The 22,256-nt window shown below is 42.5% G+C and overlaps 1 protein-coding gene across 1 annotated transcript in view; it reads left to right on the plus strand.

Annotated features, from left to right (window-relative positions):
* NALF2 (NALCN channel auxiliary factor 2) overlaps positions 1–21,739 on the plus strand; it is a 233,929-nt gene extending 212,190 nt beyond the window's left edge. The window contains exons 2-3 of the mRNA XM_063432176.1: positions 1,083–1,254; positions 20,458–21,739. Coding sequence (XP_063288246.1) covers positions 1,083–1,254; positions 20,458–20,831 — 546 coding nt within the window. The 3' untranslated portion in view covers positions 20,832–21,739. The remainder of the gene's footprint in view (positions 1–1,082; positions 1,255–20,457) is intronic.
* Positions 21,740–22,256: the final 517 nt, after the last annotated feature.

Raw genomic sequence — 22,256 nt, forward strand, 5'->3', positions numbered from 1 at the left:
CAATGTGAATTGAAATAGGAATTGTACGATACAAGCTAAATAGCTAGGCCGGAACTCTAAATGAGTTAGATAATATTTTCAGATCAACTAATCTGTCTTAAATTACTGTTTCTTTATAAAAAATATATGAGTGATAGCAGATGAGAAATTCAGTCTTTTATTTAGTCTCCCTATTCACAGTCAGCACATGTTTTTTTCTTAGTTTATAATTTTACTTTTACTATGTACATTAATGGCTGGATTATCAACTTTTACACAAGATAACACCCAGTTTCGTGTTCGACTGCTGAAATGCAACCATTAGTTTGGCTATTAGTTAAAGATAGACCTAACAATTAATAATTGCTCTAGACCTTTTTTTTGTAGTATCACAAATATCCACTAGATGGCAATTTCTTTATCCAAACGTCTGTGGTAGAAAAACGCGCTTTTCTATATTTTGACTGAGCATTCAAGTTGAAATCCAGATTATACCAATATATTGATAACTGTCATATATGGGGTAGAGGTAACATTTCAGTATATTTCCTCTTCAGTGACACTGTTACTTTAAACCAGAACTGGACCCCAAAAAAATCATTCACGTAATTGGGCACTAATAGTTCTTGTTGAGTCTGTTTTTATGTTGATTATCTGTTAGAGTAACATTTGAAAACCACAACATATTGAATTACAGCTATATTGTCAATGTTGTAGTAGATTGTTCATTTGTTCATTTCCAGGTTTTCATGTGTTCATCGTTCTGTTTGTGAAGAATTGTTTGAATAGAAGAGTTCTTTGCAGTTCATTCTCAATGCATTGTGTATAAAAGAAAATAATTCAATGAAAGGAAAACAACAATAGTATAAATGAGCGATTTAAGCACAATAGCTGTATTCTCCAGGTGTGAAGACTAGAGAATAATCTGAGCCTTATAATATAGTCTAAACTTGCATTAGCAAAATAATACATTTTATGTGCCAATGCACTATTATGCTGTGCAGGCTGGCATGGAATAGATATGTTCAAACTTTATTGTTCTTTTTTATTATTATTATTATTTTTTTTTTTTTTAATTGTGCCCCTCTACTTTCTTTCTTAAGGCTGTCTACAAAGCCTGGCTGTGCTCGGAGTATTTCAATGTGACCCAGCGGCAGTGCCGCCACCACATCCCCTGCAAGCAGTACTGCCTGGAGGTACAAACCCGCTGCCCCTTCATGCTACCTGATAATGACGACCTTATCTATGGAGGATTACCGGGCTTCATCTGTACAGGTAAGAACATAAACGCAACGGTTTTACTGAACACACACAATGTAAAACTGTTAACCCCTTAAGGACCAAACTTCTGGAATAAAATGGAATCATGACGTGTCACACACGTCATGTGTCCTTAAGGGGTTAAAGGCACTTTATAGGCACCCAGACCCCTTCAGCTCATTGAAGTGGTCTGGGTGCTTTGTCCCAGGTCCCTTAACTCTGCAAAGCTAATTATTGCAGTTTTTAAGAAAGCGTACATGAGCCAGCGCCAAAGGACATTGGCACTGAACCCAGTTAAGTGACAGAAGTTTTTTACCCCTTGTGGTGGGGGGGAGAGGGTGTAACGGACGGGGAAGCTATAGTGCCAGGAAAACAAGTTTGCACTATAGTTTCCCTTTAAGAACATTTATTTTTATTATTATTACTGTCCCTGTCTTCTTTTATCTTATGTATTGTAGCTGCAACAATATTTGCTTCAGCTAAATGCCAACCCCTTTACACTAACATACTATGTGGACTCTTACTAGGGCCTGTCCACGTTTTGCATGTCCCCCAAGAGACATTCTCATAGCTTGCTATATTAAATATTGTGGCGGCAAGTAGACTACTTAGTGAAAAACATGAATGCAGCTAATCAGATCTATATATATATATATATATATATATATGTATTACATAGTGCAGCCCAGGTTCTAACTAGAGGTATTTTTTTTTTAACATATGATAAAGAGAAATAACATTTTCAGCCTGAACTTTAATACTAAATCTTGAATGATGTGTCAGTTGTTTGGATTATTTTTTCTGGAGTTAGATTTGCATGTGGTTTAACAGTTTCTAGCTCAAAAATGAACCATGAGCTGAATAGAGCATCCATATTTTGCCCTCTATGCCAAATGCCTGATTGGGGTCCCTCCTACAGTCCTGGACTTTGTTCTGTGGATGGGGGTGGCTCAGTGTTGTGTGAGTGTTGTATTCATGTGGGGAAGCCTGACTGTTGTCTGTGTGTTGGTATGTAATATGCAGAGTGCTGTATGTTTGTTTCGCTCCATCCTCCCAAGACCCCTGGTCATCCCCCAGGACCCTCTGCGTGTCTCTTTCCATCTCCCAGGCCTCTAAGTGTGTGTCCCTCTCAGGTGCGGATCTAGAGCCCAATCCCAAAAGTGGCACAATGCGGTTATTTCAACACAGTGCTTGAAAATATAAGCTACAGAATGTGCATTACTGTATGTTTTATTGCTGGGGCCTCTAATGTAAAATTCATTGCACAAGTGATTAAAAGAGTAATTTTTCCTTTGATTGTAAAGCGCTGCAAAATAAGCTCGCGCTATATAAATATCAATAATAATATTAAAGAATTAAAATGCATGCAATGCTTTGAAAAAATAGGGGTACACTGGTGTCACTGTGTGTGAATGAAGACGATGTTGATGTGTGAACGCACAGGTGAAGGGTCAGTGTACATGAATGTAGATGTGTAAGTCTATGTGTGAGGTAAGGTGTGCAGAGGTAAACAAAAAGTATTTAGAATGTGATACACACTTATAGACACAAAAATACACCTACACAGAAATACAATTAAATCCACATACATACAATTATACCCTCAGAAACATGCACATACAAGTACAGCCTCAGAAACAAACACATATGATATACATAAAACAACAAATGAATAGGCGCTCAATAAAGTAATAAGGTGGAAGGCAGCATTAAACCAGCAAGTATCCCCAACCCTAGCTAAGATACAAAAAAGTAAAAAAAAAAAAAAAAAAAAACTCGCCAAAGAGGAAAGGTGTATAAGACAAACCAGTACATGTACTATATAACATGAACATTCTCTTTGAGTATCCACACTTCTGAAGAAGCCCAAATCCGGGCGAAATGCGTTAAGTGAGGACTGGAGCACTTTGCCATTTTACCATATTTGTTTTTACCACTTTATATTTAAAACAAAATAAAATTGTTACAATATAACCTATATTTTTATTATTTTACCGTACTCTGCTGCTGTTCTACTATATCTGTTTCTTGCACATTCCAGGTGGGGATGGTACCACCATAAGCGCATACTACCAGAGCAAGTCATTGCTCTGGAAATTGTAAGTAGGATACCTACCTTTTTTATATTTTATATAACCCACAATAATCTGTGCCATTGGTTCTTTTTCCTTTGTCTCTTTTATACATATGACTGCTAAGAATTGAATGTCCAATACAAGGAATACCTATATATCCTTAGACAGGGATCGTACCGTCCACGCGCTAAGCAGCAGAGCTCTTAGTAGCTCTGAAAAGTGTGTGCTAGTCTTTTTTTTTTTTTTTTTTCTTTTTTTTTATTTGTGCATGCATTAACAACAAGCGTGCAGCGCCACAACAGCAGCTGCAGGCGTTTTCATAGCTTTACAATACGTGGCAGTTAAACAGCACATTTTTTTTTTTTTTTAAATTTATTTTAGTTGTGCATATGATTATAACAGTCGCTTGTGAGGTACCCCAAAGACAGTCCTCTAGCGCGTGGTAAACAGTTTAAACATAGGGGTAGACAGTGGATCTAGCACATTTTTTGAATTAGTAAGGTTATGAACAGTATAGATTTACGTTGCTTAAGCGTTTCAATGCATAACACAAAACATCGCTTGTAACTTTCTGGATAGTAAGTTTTTACGCTATGTCATAAGCTAGTCAAGCATAAAATAATTATACTAAACATACATGAGTGGGGTTAAAGCGACAGTTTGCTTCTTTGGAATTTGCACAATATATAATTATTGTGGCATATGCTAGGCTAAGCGTGCGCTCAACACAACTAGTCGTGCATAAGATTGTAGGTGTATTGCACATTTTTATAGTATAGCACATTTTTGTAGGGTAGCATGAGGCTTACGTGTGCGCATGAAACAGTGTTAGTAAAACTATTGTTGTGATACAGGCTAGTGGGTTACAATACTATGATAGTTACTCATGGGTTAAGTGTTGCTATATCATGTCCTTTGCTGTTGCCGAGGTCTTCGCTTGGTAGGTAGTTAGAGTCCTGAGGTCACTCGCTTATATTATAGGGACACCCCAACACTCCAGCGGTAGGCAGGTATTTGTGCTCTAAAGAGGGGTGTTATTCAGGCTTTGCGCCCCCAGTGAGTCCAGAGCTGTTTTGTCTTTCCTAAATTGAGTTGGCTTGGACGCTGAAGGCACGCGTGTCTCCCTGTGCCACAGATCACTCTGCCGCCGCTCTCCCCCAGCTTTTTGGTGTCCTCTCCCTGCAGTCTGGCTAATTACTTTTGCTGTGCCGTTGTGGAGGGATTGTAGTCTGTTTTTCTTTTCAGGCGTGCATTACAGGAGGGTACTATCTCCTCGGTAGCAAGAGGTGCTCACGCGCGTCTGCAGAATCGCGGCGCTGCCATCTTAGATGTGGTCTAGGCTGTACTCTGGTCTCTTGTAGCAGGAGCCACCGGGCGTACAGGGTGTAGGCCGGGATCACCCCACCGGCCCAGAGGGGGGGAACAGGGCCTGGTCCTCCCAGCCGAAGGAACCTGGCTGGGCAGCATCGGGCAGGATAGTGGGCGGCGGCCGTCCGCATCACTCACCGCCTGAGTAGGCCTCATCCGAACGGAGCGATGTATGCCCCTCCGGGGGACTGAAACATCGATTGCCAGCCTCTCCCCGTGTCCAGTGTCTCCTTAGGTGCCGGTCCACCGCGGTGTGCCATCGGGTGGGTGGAATAGGTCCATATTTTAAGTTAATCAATCTATATTTGCTGGAGCTGATGTGCCGTGCGACCAGGCCCCGCCCCCTATGCTAGTCTTTTATTGGGTTTTAAAAGATGTTTTAAAATTTGCTTGACATATTACACTATTATCTTTTCCTATCTCATTTTTACTTTGAGGTCATCATATACCCATACATCATTAGACCACATATAGTGTGTGTATATGTACTGATTTGTCTTATACACCTTTCCTCTGTGGTGCGGTTTACCAATCCTTTTTTTTTCCATATGATATATGTAGGAGGGAGAATGGAAGCACCAGCAGTGGGTTGTGTCCTACTGAATCATAGTGCCATACTAAAGAGCATGCTGGACTGGGGCTCACCAGGCACCTGTCAGATCCTGGGTACTAGTCAGCCACCGGTGTCAACTTATTGGCAGGGTGACCAGATCTACCACGTTTTACAGGGACACATATACGTTTCTCATATTTATGAAAATGCATGAAAAGGGTTACCCTGCAGTGTGTATAATGCATATTCGGCATTATTGCCTACTGCCTAATTGCAGGATTCTTCATTGCCTAATTGCTTAATCTAATACACCTTCTTCTGAATTCTACATATTACACGGCTGCCCTTTTCATGTGCTACCCATCAATATGTATATGTGATATGTGTCCCAGAAAACATGATGGGTCTGTTCACTCTGTTTATGGGTAATCCAGCACTGTCTTCTGACCAATAAGTGGGTCTGGCTGTTGCATTTTGAGAATTCTGGTTTTGGAAATAAAACGTTGGTAGGCAAATAATTAAAACTCAGAAAAGCAGCACTGAAAACTTGCATCAGAAACGTTCACATTGATTTGCTAGTATAGAGCCAGTTATACTCATAAGTCTTTTAAAGATCCATGATGTTCATTATCATGGCTTGTAGGCTGGCTTCCGAACACAACTGAACTCAGCCAAATCGATTTCCCATTGTATGTGCACTCTATTAAAAGAACTGATGGTACAAATTATAGCTGCAAATAGTGAAACTGTCACTGCTTACAGTTACAGATTAAAATTGTTAAAAACATATGTGCCGGGACATTTATATAAAGATACGCTGCTTCATTAATCCTTTCAGCGCTAGAGAGAAGAGCAGAACAGTGAAACAATACTCTCCCTTGTGACGCTGAAAGAGAAAGAAAAATATATTCCAGCGTTTAATTAGACAACAGATGATAAATACCCTCAATTAATAGAACACTATATTATCAGGAATACAGGCCTGCAAAACAGGTCATGGACCTGGACACACTGGCAGAGGTAGGCAGGATAAAACCTATTAATAAAAACATAAAAGCGACATAGCGCAGACTGTACAAAGTGATATCCGTGTAATAAATGTAGAGGACACTCACATATTAAAGAGCCCTTCAGGTCGGCTCTGAATTCAGTAGGTATAGTAAAACTACTCAACTTATTTCTGTGTAGTTGGTCCCAACGGTATTTTTCTCAGATAAAGATCGGGAACCGTAAATTTAGTATATAATATACTTTATTACAAAATAAACAAACACAATATACTTAGTGGTAAAAAACTCTCAGCACAGTTTACTCCGCCCACTCCAGTTGTAGACTACTGGTGGAGGCAAGAACACTTCACACAATTTCCCCAGAAATTGTAGCTTTTCTAGTTAGTAACTACTATCCGTATGTAGCATAGATTGCAGTGATATGGCATTTTAGGGCTACACCTGCTTATAACTTATCGGTCCTCCCAAGATCCCCAAGAAGCATCACAAACATTCATAGTGATCACCTACATCTATGGTTTTCTTTGCAAGATGAAGAAACTTTGTAATTGAAAAGTAGAGTGAGAAATGTAACATGAAAAGTTTGCAACTAAATTCTTAAACAGAGGCATGACAGGCAAGTGGCTAGTAAAATCTTAATAGCTGCTAAGAAAGATTAAGAAAATAAAAAGGATGAGAGCACCATGAATAGAGGAAACATGTAATCTAGCTGCGTCACATCATGTATTGATAAAATTCTACAAATATACTTGTAACGGAACCGCTGGCACCCCGACCGGGTACCTTCCGCTGACGGATGCTCCTAGTGCTTTCCACGGTCTCCAAGCACTCCACCTGACACCATAACCACTGTAGACTCCCACAAACCGCCATCTTGGTTGGGGTCTCGCCGTCTCCACCCACTCTGGACCCAAGACCAGGGTCCAGCTTCCAGTAGGTCAACCTCTCCGAATTACAGAGAGCAGGAACAGGAACAAGCTCTTAGCAGAGCTTAGTGATCCTACCCTGGGTAGTATAGTGATTATAGCAATCCCCAGAGTGTAGTTCTCCAATCCCCCAAACATGAGCCGAAACTTCATAAAGGTACAAGATGATGTGACTCCAATGAGCGTTTATTACTCCTTATATACAAGTTTTCAGGCCAGAGGCACACCCCCTGGACCTGGTGGTAAACTGTGACAAAAGGGACACAAACCAATGGGAACACTAATTAACATAATAACACTCCCACATAATGAAATTCCTCCTCTCCATCCTGGAGATAATTGGCTTAAGGCACTGCAGTAAACTCAATTATCTCCAAGTACAGAAAATATCTACATTTTACACTAACAGCAAAAATACGTAAAAGTACATAAAAATACATAATTCTTATGATATTACACAGAACCCCCACATTTAACCTATCCCCAGATAGCTTGAATCTGAGCGCCCAATATAAGTGAACAGCGCTCAGGTCCCATGAACAGAGTAAATTTGCCATGGGGTAAAGCATAGCAAGGGCTGTTGAGAGACCAAGGAGGGACAAAAGCAGTCAGTTCCAACTGGTTTGGCAGTGGGCCTGGGACAACACCCTGCTAGAGAACAATAGACAGGAAACGGGGGAGGGGAAGAGACACACCTTCCCATGGATTTAAATGGGCAGAAACAGTCTTTAGAAGCCAATAAGCCCCAAATAGTCTTTTTAAATGGCAATACACCCCAGGGCCATAGTCATGAGGAAGGAGGTTGGCAATCAGGCTCCTCCAACAGCCGGGGGCAAAGGGCAGCTTGTCACCTAACAATCCAGTGACAAAAGGCATTTCGTCACAATACTCTTAGAGAGATTAAACCACTGTAGCGGAGAGATGATTTCCCACAGCTTAACTCCACTGGTATATTAAAAGAATGCAGGAACAAGTAATAAATCCAAGAGAGTATCCAGCACAATCAGCAATAAAATCCAATAGTATCCCATCACCTTTCCCAATCACTGGACAACACACAGTATCAGGAGTAGAACTCAAGTTTAATGGCAACATTCCTGCTTTTGTGAGATTCTCCCATGCAAGGGAGGGACTCACCATAATTATTACAGTAACCAATCCCATAGACGTTACCTCCCACACATCTCCTCCCCTTAGATTAACAGTTAACATAATTATACAGTGCATACTTTTCCCCAATTTTTGGATGTACCCCAAATATGGGAGATACACCTTTAAATATGATACCCCCTGGTAGCCCTGATCTGGGTGAGGAACATATCCAAAAATCACCCAGATCAGACCAGGGGTTCGGGAGTTATGAGAAGGTAAAGATTTGCCCGACTGCATGGGTAAAGTAGACGAAAATAGTTCCATGAGATCTGACCCTGCGGTCGGTCTCTGTTCGTGCCTTTAAAAGTCCCGAAAGGCTATGCCATCCATAGTTAAGTTTGTAGTAACCGGATGAATCCCCTAGTTCGTGGGATTCATCCTACCGAACGACGGGCCGTTCGTGCGTTTCCATCGGTACTTTCTGAAGCCCTGGAGCTCTTAGCAGTGTTCAGTTAGTCGAGTGTCCGTTTTGAGTTCCAGACACTCGACGACCAAACACCACTGTTCGCGGGTTTAAGATGGCCGCCGCCACGTGTGCGGCTGCCGAAATGGCGGCCACCCAGGTAATACAGCAGAGTGTTCGTGCGTTCAAGGGAATGCAACAAGCAATCAGGGAGGTAAATTACAGCCACCCTTCACACCAGGGTGGTCCGGTTGTTCGGTAGTTTAGTTTGTATGGTGAATATAGCCGTTCACATGCAAGCTGGTACATCTTTATACCGAACAAAGTATAGCCACCTATGGTGGTAGGTGATTCTGTGTAATCCAGGCACAGGGAAAACTCTTAAGTGCCAACAATAAAAGGGAATAGATTGGACAGCCAAAGGGGTTCTGCTACACTGCTCCCCCTTGCCCACAAGCCGGCATACACAGTCAGATCCAGCACAGATCGGCTTGGGGATGTCCGGGGATGCTCACGGATCATTTTTCCAATTCAGTTTGTCTCGACAACCCGTCGACGTTCCCATTCTGTTTTCCCGGGCGGTATTGTATATTAAAGTCAAAGGGCTGCAGCGCCAAACTCCAGCGCAGCAGCCTGGCATTGTCCCCCGCCACCCGGTTCAACCATACAAACGGGTTGTGATCCGTGAGCAACGAAAATGGCTGTCTGTATCAGTTTCTTCAGGGCCCACACCACGGCCAGGCATTCTTTTTCGATGGCGGCGTAGCTTACTTCTCTCGGCAACAATTTTCTACTGATGTAAGCCACGGGATGTTCTCCGCCATCGGCCCCGACTTGGCTCAGTACTGCCCCCAATCCAAACATAGAAGCGTCTGTGTGAACAAGAAAGCGTTTAGTTGGATCAGGGGCTGCCAAGACAGGAGCATTTACAAGTGCGTTCTTCAACTGTTGGAATGCCTGCTCACACTCCGGGGTCCAGGTGACCTGACAGGGAAGGTTCTTACTGGTAAGGTCGGTAAGGGGTTTGGCCAGGGCGCTATAATTGGGCACAAACTTCCGATAATACCCTGCCGTCCCTAAAAAGGCTAACATCTGTAACGTGGGGTCTGTGGCTACCTCAGCTTCAAATTCACTAGGTGGGGCCCAGGGTACACATTCTATAGATGGGGAAGGGTCTCTTACCTGAACCTCCGGGTGTGAGTTGTAGACCTGGGTGCGGGCCTGTTGGCGTGTGACCACGGGGTGGGCCTCTCCAACCGCTGGTGTCTGAGGTTTCCCCAAGTCATTCCCCAACAAAACTTCCGCAGGTAGTTGTGGCATCAACCCCACCTCCACATTCCCATGACCTGCCCCCCAATTCAAATGTACTCGGGCTGTGGGTAGCCGGTATACTGCTCCCCCGGCTACCCTTATGGCTACAGTCCTGCTGGTTCTTGCTTCCGTGGGGATTAGGTGGCTCTTTACCAAAGTAATGGTGGCTCCAGAATCGCGAAGCCCTTGTACTGCCTTTCCCTCTAGATAGACTGTCTGCCGATGGTGTTGGCGGTTGTCTGCGTGGGCCTGTAGGGGATCTGCCTCATGTAGCACTTCCCACTGTTCCACTGTGGTGGTGGGAACTCCAGCATCGTATGTCATTGCGGCCTCTGCCTGGTAACAATGTGCTGCTGCTCTGGGTGGTGGTGGTGGTGGACCGGGCCGGATCCATGTGGTGCGATCCCGAAGTTGTGGACATTCTCTTTTATAGTGTCCCCAGCGCTGGCATTGATGACACTGAATGGTGTTAGGCTGTCTGAGCCGTGGTTGGGCGACTGCAGGTGGCGGAAGCTGTCGCGGTGAAGCTGTTGCACTTGACGGATAGGTGGTGGCTATATTTGGGCGTGTTATGGCTTTACCCAGGGCCGGTTTCTGTTGCCTCCGGGCATCTAGGTAGTCATCTGCTCTTCGGGCTGCTTCAGTGAGGTTTGTAGGATTGCGATCCCTCACCCACTCCTGTATATCTGGCGCCAGTCCGTCGAAGAATTGCTCCAACAGTATCATCTGCAATAAATCCTCCATGGATTGCACTTTATTCGCCTGTGTCCAACCCAGTGCCGCTCTTTGTAGTCGACAAGCCCACTCTGCGTGTGAATCTTTACCAGTCTTTTTAAGGTCCCTGAACCACTTCGGTAAGCTTCTGGTGTCATGGCGTATCTGGCTAGTATGACATCCTTAACCCGGTGATAATCCCTTAGTTCTTCATCTGGTACCGTGCGGTATGCTTCTGCTGTTCTTCCCGTTAGCCGACCTGCTAAAATAGGAACCCAATACTCGGCATTTATCTTATGCAGGTGGCACAGCCTCTCAAAATCCTCTAAAAAGGCATCAATTTCTTCCTCTGCTTCCACATAAGTTTTAAAAGCCTGGTACGGTGCCTTTGGTTTGCTCTCCTGTACCGTGGGTACTGTCTGGTTCCTCTCTGGAGTTTGTTGGACCCTTTGTCTTAGTACAAACTCCTGTACCTCCGTCATGGTTCTGGAGATAATCTCTGCTGATGGGTTTTCCCCATAGAATGACAGCCGGAATTGCAGTTCTCTCTGAAATTCCAACCGCCTCTGTTCCTCTGCTGGGTTGTTCTGTACCAAAGCCGGACCCTCTTCTGCTCTGTATTCCGCCATGACTTCTGCAACCAGGACTGCCTTGGTCTTGTTGCTGGCGGAGATACCCCTTGCTTCCAGGAGGTCCTTTAAAGTGGATCGCTTTAATGTGGTGTAATCGATCTCCATCCGTGATCCATTAGTGCTGTTGCCTTTCCTGGTACTTGCTCCTCTGTGGGTCTGGATCCCGACGCTGCCAGCCAATGTAGCGGAGAGCTGATTTCCCACAGCTTAACTCCACTGGTATATTAAAAGAATGCAGGAACAAGTAATAAATCCAAGAGAGTATCCAGCATAATCAGCAATAAAATCCAATAGTATCCCATCACCTTTCCCAATCACTGGACGACACACAGTATCAGGAGTAGAACTCAAGTTTAATGGCAACATTCCTGCTTTTGTGAGATTATCCCATGCAAGGGAGGGACTAACCATAATTATTACAGTAACCAATCCCATAGACGTTACCTCCCACACATCTCCTCCCCTTAGTTTAACAGTTAACATAATTATACAGTGCATACTTTTCCTCAATTCTTGGATGTACCCTGTGACAAAATGGCTTTTGTCACTGGGTCTGCATGTGACAAACTGCCCTGCCCCCCTATCTCTTGGAGGAGCCGGATTGCTAGCCTCTTACCCTGGGATGCTGGCCCGTTAGGTCATGGGGTCTTAAGGCACTTGGGACAGAGCCCTCTGTCTCTGGATCACATAATTCGCCTTACTTGCTTGGATTGTACATTTCCCCTGTTACACTCGTATGTGGGTTCCTGCAGTTTAACTTCCATTACAGCTGGTGAACTTAAACTTTACTCTACGTTATTGAGAACTGTGTTCATGGGATCTGAGCGCTATTCGCCTATGATATGCGCTCAGATCCAAGCTATCTGGGGGTGTGTGGAACATGGGGACTTCGTTTAGAGAAACATGAGATATTGATTTTAATACAGTTTTGTTAAAAGGTAAAAAGCACATGTTTCTCTCTGCCCGGAGATAATTAGGTTCTCTGCAACCACTTAAGTTAATTATCTCCAGGATAGAGAGGAGGGGTATGTTAATTATCTCCAGGATACAGAGGAGGGGTTACACTCTTCCTGTGGGTGTGTATAAGAATTGTACTGTATACTGATTGGTTCTGCATATTTTGTTACAGTCTTCCACAAGGTCCCATGTGGGAGTTTCCTTGCTGGGAGACCATCATAAAAGGGCTGATTTTGGCCATCAATAAACACATTCGTTTTACCCCTTCATGAAGTCTCGACTCATGTTTGGGGAATTGGGAGCTATAATCACTACTTCACTCTTTTCAGCTTGGATTTCGGGAGACGCTACAAGGATCAGAGCTGCACGGATAGCAGGATCCTTTACATACCCCAAATATGGGAGATACACCTTTAAGTAGCCCTGATCTGGGTGAGGAACATATCCAAAAATCACCCAGATCAGACCAGGGTTTCGGGAGTTATGAGAAGGTAAAGATTTGACCGACCGCATGGGTAAAGTAGCCGAAAATAGCTCCATGAGATCTGGCCCTGTGGTCGGTCTCTGTTCGTGCCTCAAAAGTCCCGAAAGACTATGCCATCCATAGTTAAGTTTGTAACCGGATGAATCCCCTAGTTCGTGGGATTCATCCTACCGAACGACGGGCCGTTCGTGCGTTTCCATCGGTACTTTCTGAAGCCCTGGAGGTCTTAGCGGTGTTCGGTTAGTCAAGTGTCCGTTTTGAGTTCCAGACACTCGATGACCAAACACCACTGTTCGCGGGTTTAAGATGGCCGCTGCCACGTGTTCGGCTGCCGAAATGGCGGCCACCCAGGGGATACAGCAGACTGTTCGTGCGTTCAAGGGAATGTAACAAGCAATCAGGGCGGTAAATTACAGCCACCCTTCACACCAGGGTGGTCCGGTTGTTCGGTAGTTTAGTTCGTATGGTGAATATAGTCGTTCATATGCAAGCTGGTACATCTTTATACCGAACAAAGTATAGCCACCTATGGTGGTAGGTGATTCTGTGTAATCCAGGAACAGGGAAAACTCTTAAGTGCCAACAATAAAAGGGAATAGATTGGACAGCCAAAGGGGTTCTGCTACAACCACAAAATGGAAAGATTAGGGAAAATGGAAAAGCATAGGGAAAGCTGGGCACATATACCCCTCCCCAGGTGCACTCATGCTTTTGGACTGAGAGTTGCATCATTAGAGTAAACCCACTGACGCTGTGTTATCTGCAGTTGCATTAATAAATGATAAAACATTCGGTATCAAACACTCATGGCTGTCTGATCTGAGAGACAGGTACATAGTTGGATGGGTGCCTAACATGTGGATTACGGGTGCAAGAACAGATGTTAAACGGACACTCCACTGGCCAAATACCAAAAATTTCGTGTGTAGATTAGAATGCAGATGATCTTGCTGTACAATTTTTTTTATTTACAATCAAATACGCTGTATACCGGGAGACCAGGATAAATCTCTAGCTGAGGAGACACCAAGGCCTATCTCCCGTGTGATGCTCTTAAAGAAACACTCCAGGCAAAACAACTTAATTTAAATGAAGTTTTTATGGTGCCTGGAGGCACTCTTACCTCAAGGGGTTAAACCGTTCTTGAACAGTTTAAGCCCTAAGTTGCCTCCAGCGGCATTCCTCCCCTGAACTTTGAGATTCAGGAAGCGCGGAGTGCCGCTGAGCAGGCTGAGATTGGCTGAGATCAGTCAGCTAACGCTCTAAACTAATCAGTGACTCCCATTCAGTAAACTGGCTTGGGAAATGTATGTTTCTTTCCCGAGAAGTAGTGTCAGGTCTTGGCATAGAGTGGAGAGGTGGCTCCCAGAGGCTCTAGGAACCGAGCTGTAGTGGTGATGTTGCATTCACGGCCTTTGTGTGAGATTGTTTCCAGTTTGTTCCAAAGCTGCAGTGCCAGAGATATACTGTTACCTGACAGTCTAGCAGTTGTGGAATAAAATTCTCATATGCAAGTCTCCACACAATCTTTCTCTGGATACTTTGCACAAGAAGAAAATTATAGTAATATTGTATACATCAGACTATTATCATAATGTACATGTCATATTGTGCTCCTTGTCACATTGCCCCATCCAGCCTCTATGGTGCTGCAGAATGCCTAGTTCCCATGGTAAAAGTTGAATCTTTATATGTTTTAAAAGCATAACTATATGCAAGTACTGTGTCCACTATACAGGAGATTATTTGTTTAAATTGGAGTGTAACATCAGAACCTCAGGTGCTGGTCCATGCCGTTGTTTTTTTTCCGCCTTGACTACTGCAATCCCCTTCTCAGTGGTCTTACGACTTCCCAGATTGCACCACTGCAATCTATAATGAATGCGGCGCGAGGCTCATTTTCCTGTCCGTCCGCACCTCCCACGCCTCCCTCCTCTGTCAGTCCCTACATTGGCTTCCAGTTAGATATAGGGCTCAATTTAAGATTCTGGTGCTTGCTTACAAGTCCCTACATAATGCTGCTCCAACCTACCTATCCTCCCTAATACACAAGTATGTCCCATTGAGGCCCCTGCGCTCTGCCGAAGACCTACGTCTATCCTCTTTCCGTACTCCCACATCTGATGCTCGCCTCCATGACTTCTCCAGGGCTGCACCTTTTCTGTGGAACTCCCTTCCCTTCTCCGTTAGACTTTCACTCAGTCTCCACTCCTTCAAACAATCTTTGAAAACACACTTCTTCAGGAAAGCATATCATCTAAACTGTTAGTGGGTTTTCATTCCCCCATCCCTCTACCCCCCCTTCCCCCCACTCCCCCACGACTCCTCTCCTGCAACTGTCAAAAATAACCAAAGTTCTCAGTAAATACTTTTCTAGCAACCCATTTCATTACCACTACTTATACCTTTTGTGTCACTATACCCCACTCCCTCTAGCTTGTAAGCTCATTGAGCATGGCCCTCTACCCCTCTGTTCCTGTGCGTTTATTTGTCTGGTTACACTTACGTGTCTGTTAGTCCACCCATTGTACAGCACTACGGAATTTGTTGGCTCTATATTAATAATAAAATAATAATAACCGTGGTGACAGGTTAACATGTGAGTGACATAGAATGAGTGAGTAGTCATCGTATAGATAGAATCTGGAGCATCACATCCAGCAGTGTTTCCTCTTAAGAATATAGGTATCATTAACCTTTTACGGTAGTCATTAAGCCTCTCAGGTCTTGCTAGGAGGACATTAAAGGCTGAAAATGACCTCTCTCGTGTTCTTAGACTTAGCCATTACTGACTTTCTAAGAAGTTAATGGTTAAAGTGGTTGGTACAGCGAGATACTCCTGTGGATTCCCTGACAGCCAGTTGAACCAATCAGGATAACTGTGATATAAGATTTATGTTACTTATGGGTGGTAAGGGCTACCTTATCACTTACTGCAACTATCCCAAGGTCAAGAAAGGGACCATGTGTTGCAGAGTTTACAATGGGAGTTGTCAGGAAATTACTGATGGATTGCAATGTTGAGGACAATTTAGCAGATTTAGATAACTCATCACAATTACTGTTGGTTAAACCTTTGTGCTTTTCATATAAATACGTGATATCATATATGCATGTTCATTCATCCGTCTATGTATATAGCCATGTTTGTAATGTATCACATAGATACAGACTGAATTTGCATGTCCATTTTTTTAAATATCTTTGCCTTGCGTTCTGCTATTTTCCCTTGTGACTGTTAAAGGAAAACTCTTGTCTAAAGAACATATTTACATTTCCTCCAATCCCAAATCATCATATTTCAAGGTCAAACATCTGTTTGACCCTTTAACTGCTGGAGGGCCTGTGTAGCGTCAAGGTTTGTATAGATGTAAGCTTTTTCTCTACAGCTGGGGATTGCATGCATAGACATGGGAAACTGTGGCAATTCAAAGTATTGAAGTGTATATAGAGATATAAGTACCTACTATACTGTCTCTTGTCCTGCCTGTAAAATAGAATCAAAGATCAAAACATACTGTATTTTGTAGTGAGGCTTACGTCCATTAGTGTCCAGTAGACCACTTCTTATTCTGGGCTTCAGGATTATCATTAAAGGGACACTATAGTATAGTACCCTGAGGGTGCCCCCACCCTCAGGGTCCCCCTCCCGCTGCGCTGAAGGGGTTAAATCCCCTTCAGCTACTCACCCTTTTCCCCTGCCGGGCTCCCTTACCTCTCCTCCCCCGCCAACGTCAGCATGCTTGTCTGACGTCACCGGCGCCGAATGCGCCTGCGCGGCACTGCCGCACGCGCATTCAAAGTGTCCGCAGGAAAGCATTTTTAATGCTTTCCTATGGACGCTCTGCGTGATTGAGGCATAATATGCCTCAATCATTGCGATGCGCCTCTAGTGGCTGTCTGGAAGACAGCCCCTAGAGGCTGGCTTAACCCCAGATGTAAACATAGCAGTTTCTCAGAAACTGCTATGTTTACATCAGGCCGGGTTAACCCTAGAGGGACCTGACACCCAGACCACTTCATTGAGCTGAAGTGGTCTGGGTGACTATAGTGTCCCTTAAGACACAATGGTCAAAGCTTATTGCATCTAGTTAATGTTCAAATTGAATGAAAAAAGGAATATATCCAGTAATACATTTACATTGAGTAAACAATTACTAAGTATAATTGTCAATTAACTTGTAATGTAGTAACTTTGTTCAGCTCACCAATTTGTATATCTTTAAAAAAGAAACTCAAGGAACCTGCACTTCTACCTGACAAACTTGGCAGACTTAAAATAGAGAGAAGGAAGGGGCAGATGGTGTGTCAGCTTGAAAAGGAGGTTTGTCATCCTACTACTTAGCAGCAAGACAATCTGTCAGGGATGCCTGTTCATGGAGTGCTTCTAAAATGCTCAAGAATGGACTTCAATGCCCTTAAATTAAAAAAGTGTGTAGTTTAAGGGTCACTGCAGACCACTAAAGAACATCAGCTTGCTGAAAGGCTTTATGTGTGAAGAATGTGTCCTCTCTCTTCCATTTTACAAAAAGTGCAGATTTTAAAAGAAATTGCCACTTTTATAAATTAAGCCTGTTACACCTCCCTGGCTGTCAAACAGTCAACCAGTCCTGTTACTTCCTTGTTGGATAGCTCAGTACAGCTAAAGTCAAGAGGCAAAGACTTGCCATTGAGCTACATTTGTAAGTCTGTAATTGGACAGTCTCAGAAGGTCTGAAAGAGATTTGCAGCTTTTTCAAACTATTTTTAGAAATATCCCCAATCAAAAAAATGCATAGTGAAATATTTTTCTTTCCATATTTATTGATTTTTATTCAATATATGGGTTTACTTAATAAGCTTCTTTTGTAGGAACTTGAGTATTTTTTAAAATTATTATTATTATTTTTAAGTTAATATATTTTTTTTATTTTCTAACCTAGAATGCCCCTTTAACTTTGCAGATTGTTTGTTTGCCCGAGTCTATAAAAATAATACAAATAACAGCTTTGGAAGTAATTGCATACCAACCTAAATGAGTTAGTAACAGTCAAGTAATCATACAGATAGATCTGAAAAACACCTCTTACAAAAAGTCTGGAGAGATTACCGTATTAAGTAACCTTACATTTAAGCAGAAATGGCTGACTAAAGTGGCTCTGTCACCAGACCATACAATGTCCATGCCACAACAGGAGTTCAGATTCATCCGAACAGCCAACATTATTCCAGTCTGATACTGTCCAGTTCTTGTGCCCGTGCCTTCTATGGCCTCAGTTTTCTTTTTTTAGCTGATGTTATACCCCCAACATGCCTTATACAATGCTGGTGGGCATGGTAAATAGGGGTGGGCCGGTGATGCAGGCCAACAGGGGCAGGCACACCTAGAAGAGATGTGTGAATGCATGACAATCAGGCAGGCCGACCCACAAAGAGTGGTCCATGCAGAGCGCTGTTACAGCGCCCTCTGCATGACCTCAGTGGTCTGAAGGTAGAGCAAGTGCATCTAATGATGTGCTCATACTACACTTATTGGGAGCAGTTCCCTGGTGTCCCCCAAAGTGTGACAACAGGGACCAAACCTGGGACAGGACACAGAATTCAAAACTGTCCCGCTGATATCGGGACTAGTAGGAGGCCTGCAATGTGGTCTTCTGCTGCTGTAGACTATTCTCTCGACGATTCAATGTGAACAGCAATGGAGGCAGTTCAGAAGGAACATCCATCTGTATAGATTGGAAGTGACACCATTAGGGTTTGGAGCATGTGTATATGTTGCAGAGGTAGGTGGTTGGTCACAATCCATTGAGTCCCATGCAGTGTCCACTGTTGATCTTGTCCACATAGGCTAGCACCATTGAAAATATTAACTTTTATATATGCCTAAAAAATTTTTTGCCAGAGGGCTAACACAATAAGTTAAATTAAAAAGAGCAGACTTGCCCTCTCAGGAAACAGCATATTGAGAGACAGTACATGTCTCCACCCTGCTTTCAAAAACAAAACCACACACCACCCAGCATAATCCAGGAGTAGAGAACACAAAACAAGGCGTTAACATGTTTTGTGCCTTGGTGGCACTTCCTAAGGTCATGAAACACCTTAGTGTGTCACTCAGTGCTCTCCTTTGTTGGATAATGCCAAGTAGTTAAAGCACTATTTACACTATTTTTTATTTTTATATGTTGATTGAGACAACACTCTTCCTCGCGAGAGAAGCTTTATTTCTTTCAAAGCAATGGTCAAAATCAAATATCCTAATGGCAATGACTTTGGTGGTCAATAAAAATATTTTCATCCTTGTGTCATTCAACTCTGTATTGTAAAAACTGATCTGGTCTGAGCTTGCAGTAAGCAAAAATATACACAGACATTCAAACACGTTTTCCTTTTATGTTCCATTGGCAAGTTTGGTGCAGTAGCAATGTGTGTAAATTCCGTTGTACACACCTTTCTCCCTCCATAATATAGACATCTAAAATGTCATTTAGAACAAGAACCATGTATATAATTTACACAGACTGATTTCTAGGAACATTTTATAGTTTAATGACTAGATTTTATTGCTGTGGTGCTCTGTCATACACTCAGACACACCAAAAATATGGTGCTCCTAAAAAAAGAGGGACATTATGGTAGAAAAGAAGAACAGAGTGATTTGTGTCTACAGTATGGACAGTTGGGAGGTATGAGGGCATGTGTTTTTGTGAGTAGTTAGCATAAATATATAAATGTGTCTGTGTGAATGGCTAGTAATGCATGTGTTTTTCTGTGAGATTGGACACGTTTATTTGGGCCTTTGTGAGGGGCTAGTAATTTGTGTAAATATGTTTGTGTGTGTGTTTTCCACAATCCGATAGCTAACTAAACATTGGTAATTGGTCATGTTATATATATGCATATTTTTTTTTTCTATTCTACAACTTTTGATCCTCTATTCCACATACTGAAGGCACCATGATATAGGGTATTTTGGTTAGTGTAATCCCAAAACATTCTTACATAGCATAAATGTTCTCCGCACAGGTGTCAATCAATTGTTTATCTCTGATATTTCTTGTGTTTTCTATTTGACTTGCTAGTGTACTCATTTTTTTTTTAAAGGGAAACTGTAACTTTTCTGGATTTACACCACTGAATAAAACATTGAGAATCATGCATCTGTTTTTTGTTTTTGTTTTGTTGTTGTGTTTTTGTTTTTGTTTTGGGTTTTTTAAAACTTATTTTAAAGATCTAACCAAGAACACCATAATTTAGTTCAGAGAAGGGAGAGCCAGGGCAAACATTACAAATGAAGAGGAGGAACATTGTTTCATTTCGCCTATTCTCTACATGCTTTCTCTATACTGAGTGCCATGTGAAAAGGACAGAGTTTATAATAATGATTGACAGGGAACTGTCACCCGGGTGCAGAATAAAGAGGTATTGATTTCTACGTTTAATTTTATTTTCACACCTCGCAAATACTTATTCATGAAAGATAGGAAAACAATTGTAATAAAACTGCAGAGTGACAGATTCCCTTACCATAAAAGATGGTTGAGTAAGTTCTGGAGACATGTTGAATAATTACTTTAGATGTTGTGTGCAACATTGCTTATGCTGAGTGACATATAGATTTCATATTATTCATTATTGTTTATGTTTCTAACAGATACGCTAGAAGACCATATATCTAACACAGAGGCGGAGTGCTGTGATGTCCGATGGCACTCATGTAACACCCCCGGGAGTGGCAATCACAACTCATCAACCAAATCTTCGAACTCCCAATCCATGTACTACCAACACCGCAGTCGCCACCACCAGCATCACCATCGACACCATCATTTGCATCCCTATTATCACCATCACAACCCCTCTCTGCTGCCGGTCTCAGCGGGAACCCGCCTCGGAAATACCAGACTAAGGCTGTGTGTGCTGGTACTTATGCTGCTCCACACCATGGCCTCCTTCTCGGCTGTGCAGAATGGGGTGAGTTTGGAACCCATGACTGGCATGGAAGAGACATCGGCACGTGAAGAGTGAATGCATGGAAGCGCTTTCTGAAAACTCCGAAGGTTGGAATACGTTCCTCCCAAAGGGTGTGCCCTTTTGTTTGACCTGGAGGCACTGAGAGGCCGCCCTCAGAAGCAGTTAACGGTGGTCAGCCTAGTGAAAACAGATGATGAGTCCTTTGGGCTTGAGGGCCTGTGAGACACAACTTTGAGAAGGGTTCTGTGTCAGTGGCCTTGAAATAATGCTTGTATTAAGCACAGGCAGTGTGAGGCAGAGTATGATTGGGGTGGTCCTGTATCAAATTGAATATGGAAAGAATGTCTGGCCAAATAATGTACGGCATTCAATGCTTAGTTAAACGGTTGGCCTAGCTCACCAATAACGACTGGTGAACAAGTGATAAGTGCTTTAGTGCTGCCCTGAATGTATTCTTGGTCATGATGGCTAACAAGCATTATTTATAAGAGGTGTATGTGGCCAAGTGGCAGCTGTATTTCTTAAGGTGAATACAAAACAGAAAGTTAGTCACCTAGCCAGGCTAATAATTGTGAGAGATCTGATAATTACAGTATTCTGCAAAAATAAAGTATACAACACTGTGTCTCTTTACAGTGAAAAATACAATAAATGCTGGTTTTCTAAGTTACAAAAATGTGAGACACTTAAACAAACAAAAAAAGAATTAATACAATGTGCAAAAAATATATATTTTGGGTCACTTGTGGTACTGCAAACAATAGGAGATAAATCTGAATTTTATCAGAATGAATGAAGTTGATGGAACAAAAACAAGAAAAGAGAATACGCGTAAGATAATGTGTGAAGGTGAGTCAGCCTCGCATTTTCTGGACAGGCTGATTTAAATGTTTCCACAATTCAGTTTTATATAATTTTATCAATTGTGCAAATCAAATGTTTGACAGAAAAGACAAACAACTTAGAACCAGTTTATAAAGTCTTACATATTTGGAGGTTATAGTAGTTTGAGATCATCCCACTTCCCATAATAGGTCTTATAATTAGTACATGCATGGTCTGACTAATTTCTTATACATTTATGCAGAATTTATTTTCACAAGATAAATGTTTTGCACAACTGTCTTGCCTTTAAACAGATACCAGTCAATAAGGTATGTTCAATGTACCCGATGATCCAAATGGCATAACATAGTACTAAATCAAATTTAAAAGATACCAATACATCACACTCAAACTGTCCTTACATTTGGAAGCTAAGGTAACTTACAATAAAAGAGTAGGTAGTTATCAGAGTTACTGTGTACCTTAAAACAGTAGTTCCCAACTCAGTCCATAAAGCACAGCAAGCTATGATTTCCATAGTTCCAAGGGAGATACTGACAAACCCTGGACCACTGATGTACCTTAGGGGCTAAGTTGGGAACCACTACTTTAGAGAAATGGTTAATACAACACAAACTTCCCTATGTGGTTAAG

This window comes from Pelobates fuscus, chromosome 9 (assembly GCF_036172605.1).
Source record: "Pelobates fuscus isolate aPelFus1 chromosome 9, aPelFus1.pri, whole genome shotgun sequence".
NCBI classification, from domain to species: Eukaryota; Metazoa; Chordata; class Amphibia; order Anura; family Pelobatidae; genus Pelobates; species Pelobates fuscus.